The sequence below is a fragment of the Anser cygnoides genome, chromosome 12, assembly GCF_040182565.1.
Source record: "Anser cygnoides isolate HZ-2024a breed goose chromosome 12, Taihu_goose_T2T_genome, whole genome shotgun sequence".
Classification (NCBI taxonomy): domain Eukaryota; kingdom Metazoa; phylum Chordata; class Aves; order Anseriformes; family Anatidae; genus Anser; species Anser cygnoides.
In genome coordinates, this window is record NC_089884.1 from 21,771,803 (window position 1) to 21,795,251 (window position 23,449).

The window sequence follows — 23,449 nt, forward strand, 5'->3', positions numbered from 1 at the left end:
AAAAGAAGAATTAATCAAAAGAAGCAGTGGCTGAAGAATCATCCTTTCAGTATATTACTGACTAGGCAGAAAGACAGAAAGAGACTAGATTACTTTGGACCTCTGTGAGGAGATATGTTGGACTGGATTTGGGGCTCTGGGTCAGGTTAAAGTCACAGACTAGGATAAGGTTTGAGATTTCCTAAAGCTTCATACAATCAAACAGAGCTTCATAAATCAGTGAATCCAAACACGGTAACAAAGTAAATAAAGACAAAGGAAATAATGCTTATTGAAAGCAGGGCAAAATCCATCTCTTGAACAAGTATTTCTTATTCGCCAGTATTTCAAATGCATCTCTTACTCCTACAAAACAATGCACAATCATTAACAAAGCTGCAACATGGGGAAGGAAGCAAACTTGCAAAAAGTTCCTACAATTTTACAAGGTCCCCCCAAAGTTCAACTGTAGACCCATCCACGTCAACACACTTCAAGTCACTTTCTGGGACCAAATGTTAGATTTTACTTGTCATCACTTAGCTGTGAACCACTGCTGAAACTCATTATTCCCTTGACTTTCCATATGAAATATCTCAAATGCATGTAACATTTTTGGCATGTAGCTTCTAAGGTTGTCCCTGACATGCAGAGTATGCTTTCCAACTCCATCTTCATGCTAACTTGAATTACAAAAATCTTCTTGGCAGTTCTCTGCAGGTTATGCTTGGTAACATTAGCACTGATTTCTCGCTTTGGACCCAAAATATGTGTGTGTGTGGGGGGGGGAGGAGCTGTCTTGTTTTAACAACAGGTGTTTATCATTTGCAAGTTTTGCTGAAAGTATCACCTGGAAGAACGTATCATTTCTTGAAGCACACCTCGTGCTGCCTGGCTTGGCATCAGCCTGTACTAGAATGCTTACAAACTTCTAATACAGGCAAGTGGCAGGCAAGAGAGGTGAATTATGTAAAATGGGAGCTGAAAGGTAAATACCAATTATTTTGAGACAGCCTAAAACCAAATCAGCTGCACTGTGCTGTCAGAAGCGACCACACATTGCTGTGGGGCTTCGCGCTGGTCGGAAATTTAAGACAAAAATATTAACGGAGCATCGATCTAAGCCCCTACGGCCTTTGCAAGAGGCCGGTGGCGCTGTGTGTGGAGAAGGGGACACGGACACCACGGCACCCCAATGCTGGCTCAGTGCAGGCTGACGGCAGGAAGCAGCTGGGCCGCGGCGGGCGGGCTGGCGGCGGCCCGGGCCCGTCCCCATGGCAACGGCGAGGAGGCGGTGGCACGGAGGCAGCGGCCACCCGCCGGTCACCTGACCCGCCCTGCCGGTCACGTGATATGCTCTCCATCGACGCCATCTTGAAGCGGTGTCCGGAGGTGAGGAATTTTTAAATTTTATTTTATTGCTTTTTTCTTTAAATTATCCTATAACCGGCCCTCGGCGCCACCGGCGCGAGCGGAGAGCGGCCCAGGGGCGGCAGCCGGCAGGGAGGGATCGGGGAGCGGCGGCGGCGTGCAGGCAGGCCCTGGAGCGACGCGTGGAGCCGAGCCCATGTGCTAAGCCTCTCTCGGGGAGCCGCCGGCTGCTGCCCGCCGCCGCCTCCTCCTCTTCTTCCTCTCTTCCTCCTTCTCCTCCTCCTCTCCCCCCCCCTCCCCCCCCCCCATTCTGGGCCGCGCCGGCGGCACCTGCGCGCTATCAAGCGGGGACCGCGCGGGGCTTGGCGGCACCTCGTGGGGAAAGGGAAGGGACAGCCCCTCTTTGCCCTCCCCGTTTCCCCTCGGGGTCTCGGCTCCGAGCCGCAGGTCCTGGGCTGGGGCCGCCACCTGTCGCCTATCCGGTCCCGTTCCCGTGAGGCCAGGGACTCGCGCTGCGTGGGGCAGGAATCGGGGTTCCGCACTGGCCGTCCGTCTGTACAACAGAGCACCGGTCTGCGCTAAACCTGCGCTAAACGGGGAGCGCATAACTTAACTAACGTGCATATATGTGCTGTAATTGCACAGCTGATAACTCACATGAGCTACAAGCATCCACAATCGGTGCATCTGAACATACTCTGTTTTCAGCTTTGACATAGCAGTGTTAAATGGCAGTGCCTTTCTTTTGTGGTCTTTCCTCATAGTTCCTATGCTGCTTTCAAATGAAACAGGTAAGGAAAATATTTGCCTGCTTTGCATTACTTACAAAGGGTTAAAATTACTAAGTTTGATTTAAAGTAGTGCCACATTCCTATAATTTTCCCTAAATGACTCTGAAAATATTTCAGCTTGATATTATTCCTTGAAGGGCTTCACGCAATGGCAAGTCTGCTTTCAGGGGGAGGAAGCACATTTATTTACTTTTTACAATATTATTAAACATGTTGTAGGCAGTATGAAACAAACAGCTAAATATTTTTCTATAACTAAATAGGATGGTTTTCAAACAATAGATAAGTGAAATAAAAGAAGTGGTTGAATGGAAGATCAGTCACTCTTAACTTTGTTATTGACATGTCACCCGTTTGCCACTGCAACATCTTCTATGTATAATGGGAAATATTATATGAATGGGATGTACTTTTTCCTAACCACATAGACAAGAGTTAGTCATTCAATGTACTGTACCAAGCGGGCAATAGAAATTGAAGCTGAAAATGCACGTCAAGACATCTACTGTTTTATATTAAAAAGTTAAATAGTTGGATATTTCAGTTTAATAGTAACTCTGGACACACATACATTGATTCCTGTTAGCAAGATAATACTGAACTTGAATTAAATAAGCAGGTTATTTGGTATACTCATATGTAAAATGATACTATCTTGTTTTAAATAGATTTATTTTTTAATTTGTATTTCCCCCAGTTGATTTACTATGACAGTACAATATTGATAATTTTTAATCTGCTTACATGTATCCAGTTAAAGGCATAAGGCCTTAAGTTGTTTTGTTTTCTAATTATTATGAATCCAGTTACCTTAATGGCTTCTTTTATTTTTATTTTTCAATTTTAATTTAGATTTTAGCCATTACCAGGTAAATATTCTTCAAACTAACACTGCAAAATAGTAACATTGAAGACAGTAGTCTTTCCTAATAATTCAGAATTTAATAATATTTTTGCACATTCATCTAACATACATAAGCATATCAAGTGTGATGATATTAACATTGCTTACATTGATAATTGTGATTCTTCTGTAATAGATGAGATTGCTTCAATTGGACAGATCCAACCGGGAATTAAATACTAAAAACTCCCAGAGAATCCATGCATATTGGAACAACTATTTCAAGGAAATGTTCCAAATGTACTTTTCTGTGTGAATTTGTGTTTTCCAACAGGTACTGAACTTTTCAATTATAATGGACTCTATAGATAACCTCAGTAGTAAGGTGAATGGCAAATAAAGATAACTTGACTTACTCCTGCTCAGAATTTTTCTATAGATCAAAATTATGATATATGCTTTTGAAATAAAAGAAAAAAGTATAGTGGCCTTCAGACTGACAAATTTTATGATCCTGCAAATATTATCTGCGCATAAATTCAACACTCAGTAGCTCTACCAAATCCACATGGAAAATAAATCTGAGTTATTCTGAATGAATACCTTCTGAGATTTGTCTCCACTTTAAAGAAATTCTTAAAACAATTTCTATTTTAGTACAGAAATGCTATAACAACCTGATTTTTATTGGTGGAAATATTTAACTGACATTGTGGAATAATTACATGTTATTATATATACTTATTTTCTTGATAGATCAAAAAAAATCTGTATACGTGTTCAGACCTTAATGTACTGCTTACCTTAAAAATATTAAAATTACATTAAAATATTAGGGTAAGCAATGTATTATGCTTACATTCCAAAAGATGAGGAAGAAATAGTATCATAAAGTCCCATACGTTTTCTAACTAGTGTGTTTTAAATAGAAATCTGAAAATAAGAAGAAAGGCACGTCTTAAATAAACATCACTGGCTGTATCAAATAACAAGAAGAAATTCTAATTCTATTTCTTTGCTATATTCGATTAAAACAGAAATTGTATGTTCTTGTGTCCAGTAGTAACAGATTTATTTAAAAATCAAAACACCTGCAGTGCTTTACAATAAAGGCATTTCTTACAGTTTGTATTTAAATTCCAGTAAGTGTGATTTTTTTTTTTTATCTTCAGAACATACAGTAACTGGAAGGTGCTTCATTCATACCCCATGTGTTGCCTCAGCAAATAAGCCTGCGCATCTTCTGCTGACACTGGGCAATCCCATGAAATCTTCCAGTGTTAAAACAAAAATTTCCCCAACGTTGTTGCATCTCCTGCAATGCAAAAATAGAAATACGTTTCTTATGTTTTGTCTAAACAACATTTTGAAGTAGTGCCAGCTGTAGCAACAGATCCCTGCTGCAGTTGCCTCTTTGAGAGGGCCACCCCACCAGGCCATGCAGGCATGGTTGAGGCCTAAAGCTGCCCTGAAGCGTCGTCATGGCACTTTCGTCTTTGTTCTTTCCACTGCCTACGGGAAAGTAAGGCCAGTGGTGCTTTTTATTCCTATTAATGTGCCAGAGTCAGCAAAACTATCTAGAAATACATTCTCGTTTTTAAATTACAGCTGTATACTACATCCACAAGTAGAAGAGTCCCCTCTTTTTTTGTGGGCCTTTTGGACCAGTTCTGGAAGTTCTGGTTTGGCCAATGTATTTTTCTTGAAAAAAAATAAAAATTAAAATCAAGATTTAAAAAAAAAAAAAAAGAAAAATTTGGAATAAAATTTCAAGGATAACTGATACAAGAAATACCTGTCATCTCTCTATGTTCTACATTTTAAATACAGTATAAAAATGTATATTAAATACCCATTTATGTGTATGTGTGTGTATATATATATATAGTGGAACTTGAATAGGTTATTTTCAGACATTTTTTCAGAAGTAAATTCCACTGGAAGACTTTCTGTCCAGCACCCCCATCTCTACCCCACAGCTTTGCCCACATCACAAAGTATCTTTTCATGTAAATTTATACATATTGGCTTTTAACTTAACCTCCGACACTACCACATTATTGCCTGTGGTTTATGGTTAGATATGTTTAAAGAAAGTGTAAGTGGAAATACTAACTATCTTTAGCTTTCCCTCAAACCAAACAAACAAAAAAAATGTATGAATTGATTTTCCCTACAGTTAAGGAATTATAGGAAAAGCTACAATTAGTAGCTTTTCCAGAAAATAACATTTTTAAGTATGCTTTGACATTTGAATGGTCTTTAATACAGTCAAAGTGAAGTGACTGTTGTAACTAAATACCAGAATTACTTATTTGTACTAACTTTCAAGGAAAAAAATGCTTATTTTTGTAAATTATGTTGTAAATTGACGTTTGTTTTAGGAGACATCAGTGTATCAGAGTGAGTACATCAGGAATACATTTTCGTACCATATCATGAGTTTTACACATAAATGTGCTAGGTACTATTGATTGGTTTATTTAAGTCTTTAGCATTCAAATGGTTAGACCTTGTAAAGAAAAACAATAGTTGTAACAATGCTAATCAGCTTATGCTTGAAAAATATTTATCTTGCCAATATACAACTTGGAGGCATGCAGTTAGAGGCTGTCCTGGAAGTACTCTGTCCAACTATTTTGAATAATATCTATACTAGCTACTTAGTCCTCAAAATATTTGGCTATTTAATAGCCATTCTGAAAGTTTTAATGAAGTTGGTGGCTTTGGGCTTCCTCATTTAGTAGATAAATAGTACTGGTTTGTATTTTTATTATTGTATTAATTTTAATATTTTATAAAATACTTCATCTATCCTAGATATTATGGAAGAAGGAAGCAACGTTGCAGTATTGATGCCAAGCATTGGAGAACAGGAAGCTGTACTGATTTCTGAAACAGTCATTGGCCCAACGCTGCAAGCCAGTGAAGATCAGAGGAAATGTAAAACTGATCCACTAATCCATGTTATCCAGAAGCTAAGCAAAATAGTTGAAAGTGAGAAGTCACAAAGATGCCTTTTAATAGGGAAAAAACGTTCCCATCCTAATGCTTCTGCACAGTCCTTTGAAACAGACGATCTTTGTGAAATCCCAGCTAAAGCAATTGAGCTCTCTGTTATTGCTACTAAAAAGACTGAAGAGTTACAAGCTGATTATTTTGTGACCGAATGTCTTCCCCAAAGCAAAAAAAAGGTGACATGCTACCAATGTAGTCTATGTAAGTTTCTATCACCTTCTCTCTTAATGCTACAAGAACATATAAAACAACATGGGCAGAAAAATGAAGTGATATTAATGTGCTCAGAATGTCATTTTGCTTCTAAAAACCAAGAAGAACTTGAATCTCACTTCCAAAACTACCACAAGAACGGTAGTAAAAATAGCATCCAGACAAAAATGCAGCAATGTGTAAATGGCTCAAGTTCATTTCTGCAAGGGCCAGTGGAAGGAAGTGTCAAATCAGGGACTGATCAGGCAGGAAATGTGGAATCTAAAGATATAACGCAGTCTACTCATATGCCTGAAATGGGTAGGAGGAAATGGTATACTTACGAGCAGTATGGCATGTACCGGTGTTTAATCTGTCGGTACACCTGTGGTCAGCAACGAATGTTGAAAACTCACGCTTGGAAACATGCAGGTGAAGTTGATTGTTCTTATCCTATCTTTGAGGAAGAAAATGAAACTGCCAACTTGTCAGAGACAGTTGTAACTCATACACCTCACAGCATGGATGCAGTTGTTCTTTCTTTGGAAAATAATGAACTAGATATCCATGGTGAACCTACTCTTCAACTTCAGATTTGCAATTCTGAGCAACTGTCATGTAAATCGCCAGTAGGAACAAATGTAAAAGAGGAAGAGATGATAAATCAGTCTGTAGTGCATTCTCCTAGTACAGAGGTTTTAGAGGAGACTGTATCAGATACAGAACAGGATAATTTGGTAACTCATAGCCTACTTTCATCAGCACAAAAAATTATTAATTGTAGTTCAAATACAAAGGGTCACGTTAATGTAATAGTCGAACGTTTGCCAGGTGCTGAAGAAAGTGTCTTACAAAAGCCGTTCTTGATAAACACTGACATTGAAACAGAAAAAAAATTAATCTCAGAAGCATCCCACGTTACCTGTGAAGAACCTGATGAAGTTTATCATTCAGATGAAATACAAGAAGTAATAATAGGATGGAATAATACCGAGAAGAAAGAGAATGAATTAAGCCCTAATAAAAATGTAACAACTGATGAAAATGCACCTCCTGTACGAAGAAGGACAAATTCTGAATCTTTACGACTACACTCGTTAGCTGCAGAAGCTCTTGTTACAATGCCTATCAGAGCTGCAGAACTAACAAGGTCTAGCTTTAGGACTTTGACTGGGGAAGACACTGTGGTTGCAGATACAGGGCAGGGAGAGGCTGATGGCCCATGCATGGCTCATTCTAAATTGGTATCTTCGCTTAAGAATCCTTCAGAGGAGTTTAGTGGCTTAAACCAAACTGAATGTGCAATAGTTGAAATACAGAAAGAAAGGCCAGAGTTATCAGAAACACCAATTAAAATGGGCATTAGTATGTCACTACTCACTGTCATTGAAAAACTGAAGGAGAGGACAGATCAAAATGCTTCTGATGATGACATTCTGAAAGAATTACAAGACAATGCACAATGCCAAAATGCAAATGATGCAAATATTCCAGGAAGTAACCTAGTAGAATATATACCCAATGCAGATCGGCCCTACCGCTGTCGCCTCTGCCATTATAGTAGTGGTAATAAGGGCTACATAAAACAACACTTGAGAGTCCATCGTCAGAGGCAGCCCTATCAGTGTCCTATCTGTGAACACATTGCTGACAATAGTAAGGATTTAGAGAGCCACATGATCAACCACTGCAAAACAAGAATGTATCAGTGCAAACAATGTGAAGAATCCTTTCATTATAAGGTAAAGTTATTTCCTGTGCCTGTCTATAATTGGTAAATAATCTATTTTGCTACTTTTTTTTATAACTGGTGATCCCTCTTTCTAACTTGATTCAGTCTGACATCCTGGTTTCATTGTCATTATAATTGAGGATTATTGCTAGCAGCACTTTCTGAATATACCATTCAGCTATAATTACTCTGCCTTACCCAATGAAATAAACTTGCTTCTTCACATAAGTTACTTTCATGAGAACCATCTTATGGACATCTTAATATCCTGTTGTTCTGCTAACCTGTAGCAACTAAAAAAGTGGAAGCATCAGAGAACTTAATAGCAGAAACTTTAGAAGAATGCTCAGACGTGCCCACTAGTTGTGAGTGTGAGCAAAAGCAATAGTAATTGGGGGTAACGGGAGAAACTGCAAAACAGATTTATTTATTTATTTTTTTTACTTTCTTTCTCTGTTTTTTCTTTGGGCTGGATGTTCTGTAGAACAGAGCTGAAAGATGAGTTGCCAGAGCAGAATATTGTACTTGGGCCTTTTTTTTTTTATCATCTCCATTTTAAGCACTGATACTGGTGGTGTGTGTGTTCTTCTGTACTCAGTTTAGTAGTTACAAATATAGAATACATAACAACAGTACCCAGTCTTAAAGCCGAAACTCTTTTAGGCAGTGGTAGTGCAAATTTTCCTGTATTTCCTGTTGTCTGGTCTTAGTTTGAAAAGCTATACTGGTTGGGTAGAAAGAGGCTGTCTCTCCCTCCTCCTCCTCGGGCAAGTAGAAACCACAATAACATATTCTTAAGTCACAAGGCAAAAAGAAAATTGAGCCAGTATTTACACAAGCCATCCTCTAACCTCTAATCTAACATTGCTTTTGGAGTATAATAATTCTGGAGGAAGAACTGTTTGCCACTTGTACATGAGAATGTACAAGATGGAAAGAAGGAAGAAGGGGGAAGAAGGAAATAGGGAAAAGAAAAAGCTTGAAAATCATTTGATTTGAAAAGTGAAAAAAGTGAAAGTCAACATGACACATTACAGTTACAGATAATATGTAATGTATATAGTCATTTTTCTAGTGAATAGGTTTTTTTAAATTAACAAAAATCACAATCATATCAGTCATTTTCATCAATCGTTTATGTTATTAATTAATGTTATGTATTTTGTTTTGTTTCTAGTAAAACTAACTGAGGGATAATCTGTATATATGCTAATGTATGTTGTATAACAGTTGTCATTAAAAGTTGAGTATCAATGTCATAAATTACTGCAGTGTCTGAAGTGACCAGTGAATGTTTGTAATGTATATTTAAACATGGGCAATTGTTTTTTCAGAGCCAACTGCGAAATCATCAGAGAGAACAACACAGTCTTCCAGATATCTTTTCAACAGCCACATCTAACAAACTAATTGTTTCAAATGACGTAGATGAAAGAGAAGGTACTGTTTATATTTTTACTTAAGACTACAAAAAATCATTCATAAAACGACTTGTTTGCTATACTTGCAGGCTTACTGTTTTTAAGATCCCTTTCAGGCCAAAATGTTTTCACATCTATCCCTAACCTAAATGCATGGCCTTTTCAGTGTGCAAACTTACCATAAATGATCAGTTTTGAGATCTCTTACTGACAGTTATTAGTAGGTAAGACATTCTTTGCACATTTAATCAGATCCTCTATTTCTTCTTTTTGAAAAACAATTTAAGTATTTACAGATAATAAATGGTATGGAGTATAACTCAGCATTTTTAAGAAAAAAAAATCTTTTTTATCTTTCCTTCAGCAGCTATAGTATTTTCCAGATTTCCTAGAGTAAACAAAATAACGCCCTTTTTTTAAACTAATTGTGGTAACACAGTTTTCTATCAGCATATACATACAATACAGTCTATTCTGCGACTAGAAGTTTGTTTAATTACAGTAATGTCCAAAATGAGTCATTTGTTTTAGTCCTGGAGAGGAAAATGTAGAACATTTTAAAAATGCAAGCTATATATGTAATATATAGTCACCAGGTATAGTCACCAGGGTAACCATAGGTATGCATTTCTTAAATGTTTGGTTAACTGCGTATCTGCTTATAATTTAATAGTGTTCTTAAGAAAAACAAACTTGATTTGTAAAGGTAGTGAAATAGGAAGAAAATAGCTAATCCTTGAAGTTAAGGGAAATGTGGTCCTAAAATCCTTTCAGTACTCTGGAGGCCCAGTATCTAATGTTATAACTTCAATGCATCCTCTTTTCTGTTTAGATAAAGCTCCTGAAAATATTTACAAAGCTTTTATAGGCAGAACTGTAGTTTTTTTGTACTTAGCAATTTTAGAGCACTGTTGAAAAATGCTAGTAATTATATCACCTCTGAACAACTGTGAGCTAAAATATTTCACATTTTGCGTTCATAGCTCTCTTCTGTCCTAACTATGTCTCTTGTTTGTTTATATAGCAAAATGTGTACTATAATAGTACTTAGATTGCAGTTGAAATATCTGGGTTCTACTCTCACCTCGTTGACATTAGCACAGCTACTTGTGAAGAAAGGTACTAAGCAGCATGAGCCAGGTGGATGGCTTGAACCATTAACAATTTGTCCAAAGCAACATGGTACACATCAGAATAAAGTGAGATCCTTAACTCCTGACTGATCCTTAACTCTTGTTCTGCTAGCTCACACTGCCTCTTTTTTTGGCTTTCAGCCTACATGATGGAAAATTAAAAGTTAATTGCCTTACTAGCCTCAGGTAGAATGACCCTTCCCAGCTCCTTTTTGCTCTCATCAATGCAGAAGACATTAAGACATTTAAATTCAGGAAATTGTTCTGTAGTGCTTATTACATCCATAAGACCTAAGCTTCAGATAACCATCTGAATTCCAGGGGAGCAGAAAAAAGGCTAGGGAGAGTCTGCTGGTAGTGAGAACATTAAGTTTTTTTTTTTTCCTTCGGAAGAAATAGCATAAATGCAAGAGAAGTGATAGGAAACACATTGTGAGTTTAGCTGGTTACAAATATATGGTAGCACAGCTTGGATTAGTAGTTCTGACACTGTTTTGACTATTTTAAACCAAGATTTTTTAAAGATGACCTAATAAAGCAGTAAGTACTTTGAGATGCCTGAAACATATCAGACTTGTGAATACTGTACCTTTTGAGCTAAAGTCCTTCTAAGGTGACTGAAAATCAAGATAGCTAGCTGCTTTTGAAAATACTACATTTTAAAAGGTGTTGTTAGATGTTATATTCTGACCTGGTAACTTAACTTCCACAAAGGAGGAACCTCTGTTTGTGAAAACTACCTGCCTTCAATTTAAAAGTATTTTGTGCTCATTACTATCTTATAAAAGTGTTACATCCAGGCACCTTAATTAAATGTTTACCCCACATGAAATTCAGTAATGTGATTTGAATGAAAACAGTTCTCCTTTTAAACTTTTATTAACTCATACTTTGGAATGCTTAAATTATTTCAGAACCAATTTATAATCAAATTGCAACACCACTGCAGTACAGCAATCTCTTGTCAAACAGATGTCATCCCTATAAAGCAACACAGAACAAAGAAGTTTATGGCATAGCATCTGTTTATGTGAAAGATGCCTGAGCTGGAACAGTTTCATTTCTTGTTTATGAAATAGTTAGTCCTAAAAGTCTCTTTATTCATCATGGTTGTACTATAAATTAAAAGAGAGCATTATGACACTGGATATGATTGGATTGTAAATGTCTAATAATGAAGGACTAGGGTAATAAGCAGAATTACAGGAGCACCTGTTACTGCTGCGAGAATAAAGATCTGTCATTTCCATGTTCACTTTTAAGAGACCTGATGTCCTCAATCCAGAAAGCAAAAAACCCCCACAACCTCAACAAATAAGCTGTTGGAGGAGGCAGGGGACATGACTGCTATTTCACTGCGGCTAGAGATTATATGTGTTACATAATTCATGTGCATTTTGTTGAAAGGCTAAATCTAATGTAGTGATTGATATAAATAATTGCTCCTAAGTATGTGTTACTGGGTGGTTAGCCACTTACAACTGTGCAATAGATAATATGTTTGCATAACATTAAAAATCTCATTAGATACTGTTTGTTTTAAGCAGCCTGCCCAATAAAATGCCAAATTCATAACAGAAAATACATTGAGAAAAGGTTTATACTAAAGTTGCAGAATTTAAGGAGGAAAACCCATTCAGGTGGAGCATGCAATAGCCCAACCTTCACAAAACCCATGCTCTACCAAAGATCTGCAGCCCAGTGTCTTTGTGTTCATTTGCGTTCTGCATAAATATATATTCATAAAAGAATAACTACAGAAATGTAAACTCTGATGTCTCCAAGGGTGAAATTAAGATTATTTTTTTAATATGAATTAAAGATTTTTTAACAGTAGTAAATTTTAAAAAGCTATATGAGCATATAGTAGGAAAAATTCTGATATATTTTCCTTTAAAAACTTTAAGGTTGAACTGCAAATGGCTTGACTGTTCAGTCAGCGAACAAGAACTTGATGTAACGTTGAAATGAACTCGAGCACCTACCTTACTTGCTCTTCAAAAAGGAAAAATCTAAAAACTTCAACTAGTGAAGAGGTTAGATGCAGAAAGCAAGACCTTAGATTTTAATTAAATGTTTCTTTTGACAGTAGTCAAAGTAGTTTTGATTTAAGCAGCTCCAGTTTGTTATTCCTTTGTGTTTCTGCTGTTAACCTCATTTGAAGAGTGCATGAAAGCTGCTGTATGATGGGCTGGAGTCGGAAAATGACCTGCATAAAAAATACCATCCCTGCTCTTAAATATTCATATTTTAACCCAGATCAGTTACATTATTCAGTGAGGGAGCAGGAATAGGGCTGTTAAAGTCTACACAGTCACACCCCAAAAATGTTCGAACTGTGCACTTGTGAGCACAGATTTTCCTATGTTAAATTACTCATTAGCCTTTGTCTCTGCAACCATTAATTTTTCAAGAGTCTCTTTTATTCTGGAAGGAAAAATGATTTTTGTCGCTATTTCTTTTCAGTAATTTGGAGACGTTCCAAATTATTTCTTTATACATCTGGTCAGTATTTTTTTTTTAGTGGTTTGATTTTTGTTGTTGTTTTTGTTTTTTGGGATCATCTCAGATCCTTCTGAAAATGGCTGTGAATGTAGTGAGACTACAGTTAGAAACTTCTTTCTCAGTGCCCATCTTCTCATTTGATTCATTCTACAAAGCAGTGAAAAGTGCTGGGTTCAGCAGTTCCCACGTTTTTTCACCTTTTGCTGTAACTCAGGATTTTGACTCAACTGAAAGAAGGGAAGAGTTCATAGAAAGAATGTGTCTTCCTAAAATTTTAGTATTTCCAGTAGAAAGTAGGGCAAATGCAGAACAGCATGGTAAATAAAATGTACCTTTATTATCTCTATGTCTATTGCCAGTTTGCTCCAGATACTAAAGTATTACTTTTAAGTGTTAATTCATGTTTCATAATTCAGCTGTGCTGAAATTATCATCTGAGAACTGACAATGATGGATTCAACTGTCTAAAACGTTGTGTTTTTTCATATAGGAAATAAGTCTTCACTTCAGAAACTGCATAGATGTGATGTATGTGACTACACAAGTACAACTTATGTTGGTGTACGAAATCACAGACGAATTCATAACTCTGATAAGCCATATAGGTAAGAATCTTAATTATTGCTAACTAATGCTAGGCTCTTAGTCTGCTTGTTTTAATGCAATTTTGAAGATATATTAAAGAATGTTAATACTATAATTTTACTGAAAATTTGAAGGAGCCATGCTTTCTGTTTGACTCAAGCTTATGTAATTAAGATTTCCTAGTGTCTCCAGGATGCATCGTATGTGAAAACTGCTGGTTTTCAGTTTCAAGCATCCAGATGTGGAAAGGGAAATAATTACCTTGTAATATTGAACTTTGGCCAACAGCAATAATTTATTTAGCAGATTCATTAAATACTTCATTTTATTTTGGATTTACCTTATTGCAAAGTGTTCTCCATTGTCATATTGCTACTTTTAAAGCTTTGTTTCAAAGCAGCAAGGTAAACAGCAAGATTCACATTCCTTAATGAAGGAAGGAGGAGGAGTCAAGGTACATCCATAAAGACTTGGCTTCTGCAGTTTCGCAAATTGCTGCCCTTTGTCCTGTCCCCTTACCTTTTTTACAGGTTTCAAACAATATTAATACATTTAGGATCAAATTTTATAGCTTTTGTAGATGGGTGTTACATGGATTTATAGAGAAACTTGGATATCTAGAATTACATTTAGTACTACAGGTTCTCAGCAGAAAAAGTAAATCATGCATTTTTCTACTGGTTGCTGTATAAATTCCTGCCATTTCAATCTGTGCTCATTCATGTCTGGATCTCTGTCCCTCTCTAGTGGCTAGAAATAGATCTGAGTTAATGCAATTTTTGAGCTAATAAACTTCCGTCTTTTTAATGCAAATTCTGGAAACTCATCTTAACACATTGAAATGCTTAACTGAGCCAGTAGCTTTCTCTTTTGGCTAAAAAAAACAAACAACAACAACCACAGGACATGTTGTATTTTGATTTATGCATTATAACAATATCCATTATCACTAGCAAAAATTTGCAAGATGTTTGCTCTGAAAGCAAATTTGAAATACAAATAGATTTTTTTTTCTTCTCAGAATCTTCCCTATTTCCATTATTTTCCATTATTTGTTAACTTAGTCTGGTTGGAACAGCAGATACTGTAGTATCATGGTATTTTGGTATTTGGTAGCTTTCTGAATTAGTGTTAGCCCACTCTGTTTGATTTAGGAACCTTTGAAAGTTTTCCACTGATGATACAGACTGCTGCTTACTAAATTTAAGCCTACTGATCCAGCTTGCTTTTCTTATTATTTATGCATGAGTCCTTTAGACACATCTGCAGACCTGGTAGGATACTCAAGACACAGCTTAAAAACCGTAAAGATCCAGTATTTATGGTATTTTTTTCTTTTGAAAGATGTATTCCTCAAGCCTTTCTGCTAGATCAGACAGAAACCTACATGGTAGTGATTTTCACACTCATAAAGGTATTTTATTATTTGTTTAACAAAAATTGCTGGAAATTAAACTGTATAGCCTCTAATGATTCATTTGTATTGATTTGATACCTTCTGGAGTTTAATACTACACAAATCCTTTCAAAAATAAAGTTAGTAACCTCTAGTTAAATATCCTGCAATCTCAACCTTTTTCACTCTATAGACCAGACTTAGTAAATGTTGGACATTTTGCCTTTTCAAAAAAGAGACAATTAAAATCCTGATAAATATGCAAAGGTTTAGCTGATCTTGATGGCTTCCATTAGATCTGTTCTAGTATGTTATATGGTAGTATACTGATACTTATGCATACCTTAGTATTTTGTGTAATATTCTGGGGTCCAAATCCAGGGATCTCGATCTAGGATCTCATCTATATTGTTTTTAGACAATGATACCATGAAAAAAGTCAAAAAAAATAAAAATTTAGACAGCATGATGAAACTCACTTGTCTTAGGGCACTCGAATCTAAACGTGTTGATCTTGTCCCTGACTTACTTCAGCTATAATGCTCTGAAACTTAGATGTTTTATTACTTAATAGATAGTTTGGCATTTAAAATGTCATGAGAAATGCCTGTTGCATTAAGCAGAACACATATTCTTAAGGAACAAGACTCACTTCTAAGTACACTGTCTCCCCTATAGCTTTTATGGCCATATTCTGCCTTTGCGTAACATAGCCAAGCAATCTACATCACAGCTACTTTAAGAGCATCCCTTACAGATCATGAGGCATACCAGCTTCAGTAGAGGTGCACAAGGTAGATGTAAGGATGGACCATGGTCAGTATTCATAGTGATTCTAGCTCAAAGTTGGAGTCTTCTTTGGAGTGCAAAAGGTTCTCATGGTCCAAAAATTGAAAGTTAGATGTCATCACTTGGACTTCTGTAAATATTGTTAGCCTTTAATTGTGGTCTTTCCAGATACCTCTGCTTTCTCTTAGATTTTATTTCTGGAAGTGTTAGTAGTTAATTGTCAGATTAGTTTACTTCTTGTTGTCTCTTTAGATGTCGAGTATGTGACTTCGCCACCACAAATATGAATAGCTTGAAATGTCATATGAGGCGCCACCCCCAGGAGCATCAGGCAGTGCAGCTAATGGAACAGTACAAGTATGTAACAGTTCTGATTTAGCAAAAAGCTATGATAGCAGTGGTTTTGTTGTGTTAAGATATAAAGCAGAGTTTAGATTCTATTTTTTTCCCTTCTATATTCATTCTTTCTTCCAGTGACTTTTTTTTTTTGAAAGGGAGAGAGAAAAGGAAAAAGATTTGATGTGGTGTTCCCAGGTGATAATTATGCTAGCTAATTAAATAGGTCCATGGCATCCCTCTGGTACAGTATTCCACTCTCTCTTTCCAAAATGGGGTGGTTGTATATAAAATGCCTATTGCAAGAGGTTTCTGGACCATGTTAATTGCCAAAGTATGGCTGGAATTGTTTAGGAGAATGTATGTGCCAAAACCATGCCGGGGCACTTCTAACAGTGTAACAATATAGATTGTTAAATTCCAGCACCCAGGAATGTTCTCTGGCTTTGTTTAATACCCTAGCCTAGGCACAGCCTTAGTATATACACATTAGTTAGAATCCAGATTGGAATCACACTGCCCTAGTTAAGAGTGAGTATGAATATTCATTATGTTTAACTGATGAGTGTATTTTTTAGTCTGTCCATACATGTTTACATACATAGAGAGAGAGAAAGAGAGAAAATTGATGTACTTCAAAAAAAGAGACTGTCATTAAAAAGGGTTAGGTCACTCAACTGTTGCTTCATTCACTGTGTACCAATCCACTGACCAAGCTGTGCTAGTAGTGCAGAAAAATTATATAGCATCATATAATAAAAGACTAGTGGAATACATGTGCATACAGAACAGAATTAAGATTATTTTTTGACTCTTGTGTTTTGCAAAAACTCACTGTGACCTAATTTTATCTGTAAATGAATGATAAGGTCTGCCTTTTATTTTTAATGATGGCATTGTTTTGAAAAGGTCTTATTTGAAATACTAAGAATCTCAATCTGAGGGTGAGCTTGCCTATTTTTGAAAACATCCATTTTCCAGACTCCAAATCAGAAGGAAGAGGAAAAAATAGAGTAGTACATTCCAAATCACGTAATAGAGACAAGTAAGCTAGGCGGCCATGCCAGTTGTTCCCCAGCAGGACAGAATTATCTCACTACATAAGGAAGGCAGTCTACCATTGTAATTTTTAAACGCTGTTTTATGCGGGCCTTCTTGTGTTTCCACGTCCTATTTCTGAAGAAGTCTTTCTTACAAATTTACAAAAACTTACTAGTATAGTAGTAATTTTAATAGACTTATCGTAATACAACTTAACAGGGGATCCCATTGCTTGGGTAGAAATCATCTCATTCTCATTGACAAATGAATGAGATAGACTGAGATGCATTCCTAACTATAATTTGTTGGAAACAGTACACCTTCAGTATCTGGAAAAATTTGATCCTGGTCTTCTCTGTGTGATTTGAGAAACTTCCTAAGTAGCTAAGCAAAGCAGCTTCCTTGTCCAAGAGACAATGAGCTACCGCATCTTTACCCTGAGTACTGTTCAGATCCAGAGTGATGATATACAGTATCACTCATCTCCTTCATGCTGAAATAACTAATTTATCAACTCAGAAAACACTTACTAAAAAAAAAACAAACTCCTCCATTGTATGTTCATGTATGAGAAAAGTCCTGTGGGATTTGATCAGTCATATTATTTGTCTGTAAATATACAATATGTCTATGTAAATGGAATTCATTTTTTGATGCTTTTGAACTATCCAATCAAATTCTAGCAGAGGAAGAAACATTTTGTGTTCGGTTCTGAATTCTGCTATGTATTTATCTGAGTGTCATAGTAGTCTGAATTTGCAACTGTTTTTAGAAAAGGGATTGGACTATTGGGAGAAAGAGAGAAAGAAGTACCGAAGTATTACCTTTATTAAACATTCTCAGTTGCATTTAATTAAGTATGGGCTAAAATCTTGTTCCTACAAGAGGTAATTGGGATTGCGTACATAAAGGCCTTACTTCCTAAACACTAGGAGTGTAAATTAAATTTAATGGGACAAAAAATTACTTCTCAAACTTGAAAAGCATTTCTCAAACCATTTTTCTTGAAAAGATCAAGCATAGCTTAATAATTAGGATTACTTAGGCTGTTTTTTTCTCCAGAATTTTATGTATAAAATTCAAACTTAGTTGAAGAACAAGTCAGTATATATATGTTGTTCTTCACTGTATAAGTCAGTGTTTTATAGGGAGATAGAAGATTAAGCCTTCTAGTACCTCAGGCTGCTGGAAAATTCTATGGACAAAATTATCTGTCTGAGTCTCGATCTGCAATTGTTTTCAAAACCTGGCTGGACACTGTATGGGAAACTGCTCTAGCTGATCCTGCTTGAACAGCTGGGTTGGACTAGGTAATCTCAAGAGGTCCCTTCCACCTTCGATGATTCTGTGATCCTCAAATACACTAATGTATGCTACAGCAAGAAAGGCTTTATTAGTTCCGTTAAAATTAGCACTGCTAATTATACAGCACCTCCTTGGTTCAGAACAATGGCGAAGAGAGCTCCCCACCTGGCTGCCAGATACCACGCAGACATCTCCATGTTTCTGAACTATTGTATATTTGAAGTATTTAAACAGTTTTATCAGGCCAACATATAAGATTTCAGTTAAATTATTTAAGAAGTCAGAAGAGCCAATTTTAAGTTCTCAGACTGTATAAATAGTCTTAAATTTTGGAATAACATTTTACAAACTTTTTTGACCTAGTTATGAAACTGAACAGGGCAACTAAGAAGAAGATTGACTTGTGTCTTCCTGTTCACTCATCCTTTTGGAAGAAGTAGTGAATTAGTACAATAGTAAAACTTAACTTTTAAATGCATCTCTTCCCCACATCTTTTCTCTAGATGTTCTCTCTGTGGATATGTATGTAGCCATCCTCCATCCCTGAAGTCCCACATGTGGAAACATGCAAGTGACCAAAACTATAACTATGAACAAGTGAACAAGGCTATTAACGATGCAATTTTGCAAAGTAGCAGGTATGTCTTATCTATTTTCAAGTCCTATTACCTAGAATTTTCAAAGGAGCCACCTCTGATCCAAAGTACAATTCCTGTCAAAAAGCAACAGCTGTGCATTTTGATAGTTGTTTCTTTTATTATTATTTCAGGTTTCAAGGACAGCTTCCTGACAAAACCTTATTGGAAGGCACAGATGAAAGTACAGTACCTATACTAGGAAGTTCAGACAACCTGGTGTCTTTTACAGAGTCTATTAACCAGACTAATAATGAAATTTCAGGTTCTGATGAAAATAAAAAACCTAACTTGATGAATACCTCATGTGGTTTAGAAAAGAACTCCACTCTACCCTATCTTGGCACAGAATACTGTGTTCTTCTCTTCTGCTGCTGCATTTGTGGTTTTGAGTCTACCAATAAAGAAAATCTGCTGGATCATATGAAAGAACATGAGGGTGAAATCATAAACATCATCCTAAATAAGGACAACAGCACAAATCAGAGCACAAACTAGGTGAAGCATTAAGTTAAAGAGGGGGTTTCCTAGAGTAAATATTTTCTATCTTTATTAATTTTGCCTGAGAAACTTGGTAAAGAGAAGAATTGCAAGCAAAACTTGCTGATTTCCCATTCTAAGTCCTTGTTTCAATAAGAATACAAATTTTTAACTAGGGACCGATGAATCATTTTAGAGATAAATATCAGGAGTAGGGAATAGAATGATCCATTTTAACCTGTTATTTCTCTGTATGGTGCCAAGAATGTGGGATTGTTGCTTTTTTCTTTCCTTTTACTGTCAGGCACTAGTCAGTAATAATGCATTAGTACAGTATATTAAAACCTAAAGGCATGAAAGCTTTGTATCAACTTTGTTGATCAGCTTTGTTGCTTTCCAAATAGTTACGCAAGAATGTTTTTACCCTCTTTTTTGAAGATGGCAACTTACCAAATAGAAATTTTGCAACATGATTTCATCAAACTGAGCCTGGATTCTGGAAGGTAGAGAGAGGGGAGATAAGGGCATGTATGTGCTTGCATGCACGTGTATGTGTATTCCCAATCTATTTTTAAGACCTTACAAACTCCAGGTTATCTTTCAAAAAGGAGTGGTATCCTATCTGTTGATTTAGAGCACCAGGAGCTGAGTAAACTAGAAGCATTTCGCTAATAACTGTTTCTCTGATTGGATCTTAACTAAAAGATGGTATCTTTTAATTGATAGTGTGTAAAAGATTCTTCATAATAATGGCCTGTTGTTTCTTAAAGGCTTTCTTAACACATTCAGCAGAACTATTTAAGAAAAAGAAAAATAATAATTAAAAAAAAAACTAAACTAAACCTCCAAAACAAATCACCTCATATGTCACTATTAACTTGCGGTGATTTCAGTACATAGGAGCACTGTTTTTTAATGAGAACAAGGTACTAACAGTAATTGCCACAAAGATATTTTTAAATCTATATAGATTCCTAAGGATGCAGATGAGGAAGGAAGGGGATTTTGAGAAATGCCTACATGTTTTGGAGTTCCTTGAAAATCGCACCGGCTGTCTAAATTTCCCACTTGTGTGGCAGGGTTGTAACTGTAGATATAATTCACAGAAGGATAATCATAGTAATGTTCCTATAGAAAGTTATATTTCAAAAAATAAAATATGGAAACCATATTTTAAGCAAAATCATCAAAAACAGTCACTTGTAGAATAAATTTTACTAATGTATATAATACAGGCTCATAAGGGGAATTAGGGATTACTTTGTTTTCTAAAAAACAGATAGAAATCTCTCCCTTGTAAAGCACTGTAAAACTACAGTGCTTTCTTTTTGTGTGTGTGTGTTACAGCAGTTTGCAGAAGACAACATTCATCTACAACTCAGTTGGAAATATTTTATACAGGCTAATTACCTGGCAGCTTTGTTGAGGTCATTCATAAAGTTGGCTACTTAAATTGTTTGAAATATACACTTCAATCTAGAGAAGCAGTAGCACTTCCAAAGAAACCCTTTTGTAACCTAATTTAAGCTTTCTAGTGTGGCCATTTATTTCTGCTTTAAAGAATGGCAGTTGCACAGAAGCATACCTAGTTCCTGACGTCGGAATGCAGTTACCTGATTTTTTAGAAGCTCGTTACTTAAAAAATGACTTTTAGAAAAATAGTGTTTTACATTTATTTCATATTTATACATTTCCGCTAGCAGAAATGAGCTAGAACAGTAAGTCTAAGAAGGTGGTATGTGTAGCATACACTCTGTTGTGCATTGCTGACTGTAAGTGGCGAACAGGAAGAGAAGCAAACAAGTCTGGTTACTACTTTATGAAGCAGCACAAAATCTAAATGTCAGTGTAAAAGGCACTAAGATTCCACGTACATTCAGCAATTTTTGTTGTTAAGTGGTTTCCTTAACTTGTTCTTTAAGTTAAATATCTGCAGGTTTTTTTCATATATAAATTGGTATCAGAAAGTACGCATTTTACTTTAAAAATCGATATAATGTCAAAGCATTTTTGTGTCATATTTGAGATATTTTAAATACAGACTTGTATTTTCAGTTAAAAGTTATTTTTATCAAAAGAAAAATCTATTTGTAGAAATATTAAACAAGATTTATTCACATCTCAAAATCAATTAGAGATAGTAAACTTCTAATGGGATATTCATACTGTCTTATTGACACCGGTATTTTATCTATAGATATAGAATTCAGTATAGAATTCATACGAAAGTGGTAAACTATTTGCAGCATATCTGATCTTCTTCATTCAGAGATCCTATTTGTTGAAAAAATTAAAGGTATGAAGAGATCCACAGTAACGTTAAACTACCAGCCAGCATTCACAGAAACAGTATTTTGCCATATCCTTATTTTTGCATAAAGGGATAATTATTTTAACATTGCTCTGCTAGCAAAAGAAAAGAAAGGTGAAAAACTTGCATTCATAAGCTAAAAAGAAGATGGCAGTGAACCAAGACTTAAAAAGCAAGTAGCTTTCAATCAAAGTTAACAATTCTGGTGTATATGTTTGCAGCGTTAAATATAATGCACCGAGACTGACAGTAATGGGATTCCTAAGCAGGATGTATCTATTTACATTTGCTCTTTGCCATCTCGTTGCTTTTTTCTGCTTTGACCATGTGTTACTATAAAATAGTATAAAGTTAGTTACCTCTAAAAACTGTTATCAGTCCTATCAAATGCCAACAAATAATTCTTTCCCATATGCACAGAGGTATTTTTAACCATCTCCATGCTGCTTGCCATTAGTTACCCACTCACAGTTCCCATGGCCTTTATCAGAAGTTCTGCATGTGAAGTAGTTACAGGCTTAGTTTCTGAAAGCAAAGTATTTCTCAGGTTATCTGCTTTAGAAAGTGTATGGTTGGCTTGGTTCATGTTATATAAGGGTTTTTCAAGCACATTTCAAAGTCACTAACTCTGCAGTCTCCCCCTTTCTTTAAGTTTTTAACATATTTTCAGATCTTCTGTCACAGCACTATGAGCTGATCAGCTATGTCACTTGCTGTTTGTTTTAATTAAGAGTTTGGTCCATGATATGAACTGTAACTTGCAGCTTTGATTTTAAAAGCCTATACTTCTACTAAAGAGAAAACTTCATACTAGACAATACCAATAAATAGGTGCATATTTCATCTTTCTGATTTATGCTTGGCCTGGAAAAATAAAGTGGGATTCAGTCAGAGTTATTGTATTTTCCTCTTTCAGAAGCACTTATTTAATCATTTTTAAAAATGTACAGTTGGTGCTGAAAGTAATATTTGTTAAGATATATTTAATAGAAATTTACATTTGCATTTGATATTCATGGACATGGGTACGTGTATTTTTTTAAGAAAAGGTATTGTAACACTATGGCACTGCTTTTATAGCCAAAGTACAAAAAATTTAGAAAACTGACATGTAAAGAGTACAGTTAATTCTGATACTGTATCTTATTAAATAGGATGACTTCCATTTTATAAAATTATCCAGCACATTAAGCTGCATGCCTTAAGCTCTCTCTAGGATTGTGTTCCTGATAGATGACTGTTTGGAACTATGAAGCAAAGTCTGTAGTACTACTTTAACTACCTTCTGAAATACTGTACAATGTTAGAATAATTTATTTTGCTTTACAGGAGTTTGTCACGTATTGACTTTAATAATGTATTTTGGTAATAAACTTTTTTTGTTAAACGCTTTAGTCACTTTTATTTGACCTGCATGAAATAGGGTTATGAATACAGAAAACAGAGACACGAACCAGTGTTTAGAGACGGGAATCTGTTTATATCAAAAAGTACTTGAAATACTTTACTGCCATTTCACACTCTTGTATCAAGATACTAGTTAATCATGTTAATACAAGTTTTGTAAAAGTAATGGTAGTGATGA

The 23,449-nt window shown here is 35.8% G+C and overlaps 1 protein-coding gene across 5 annotated transcripts; it reads left to right on the forward strand.

Annotated features, from left to right (window-relative positions):
• The first annotated feature begins 1,184 nt into the window (after nt 1-1,184).
• ZNF507 (zinc finger protein 507) lies at nt 1,185-23,229 on the forward strand. Of its 5 annotated transcripts, none has more exons than XM_048073473.2 (8): nt 1,185-1,371; nt 3,182-3,319; nt 5,806-7,937; nt 9,262-9,367; nt 13,477-13,591; nt 16,009-16,113; nt 18,942-19,076; nt 19,208-23,229. In XM_048073473.2, the coding sequence occupies exons 3-8, from the start codon at nt 5,811-5,813 to the stop codon at nt 19,569-19,571; spliced, it is 2,952 nt and encodes a 983-aa protein (XP_047929430.1). In that variant the 5' UTR covers nt 1,185-1,371; nt 3,182-3,319; nt 5,806-5,810; the 3' UTR covers nt 19,572-23,229. The 5 variants fall into 5 exon arrangements, with proteins under 5 accessions (XP_047929430.1, XP_047929429.1, XP_066860343.1 ...); XM_067004242.1 differs by lacking the exon at nt 1,185-1,371 and adding an exon at nt 1,713-2,141; XM_048073472.2 differs by lacking the exon at nt 3,182-3,319 and having other exon boundaries at nt 19,208-23,228.
• Nucleotides 23,230-23,449: the final 220 nt, after the last annotated feature.

Coding starts and splice junctions, on each gene's coding strand:
- ZNF507 (XM_013186865.3), top strand. CDS start 2,120: ATGCTGCTTTCAAATGAAACAG. Junction 13,592..16,008: donor AACTCTGATAAGCCATATAG/GTAAGAATCTTA, acceptor TTGTCTCTTTAG/ATGTCGAGTATGTGACTTCG. Junction 16,114..18,941: donor CAGCTAATGGAACAGTACAA/GTATGTAACAGT, acceptor TCTTTTCTCTAG/ATGTTCTCTCTGTGGATATG.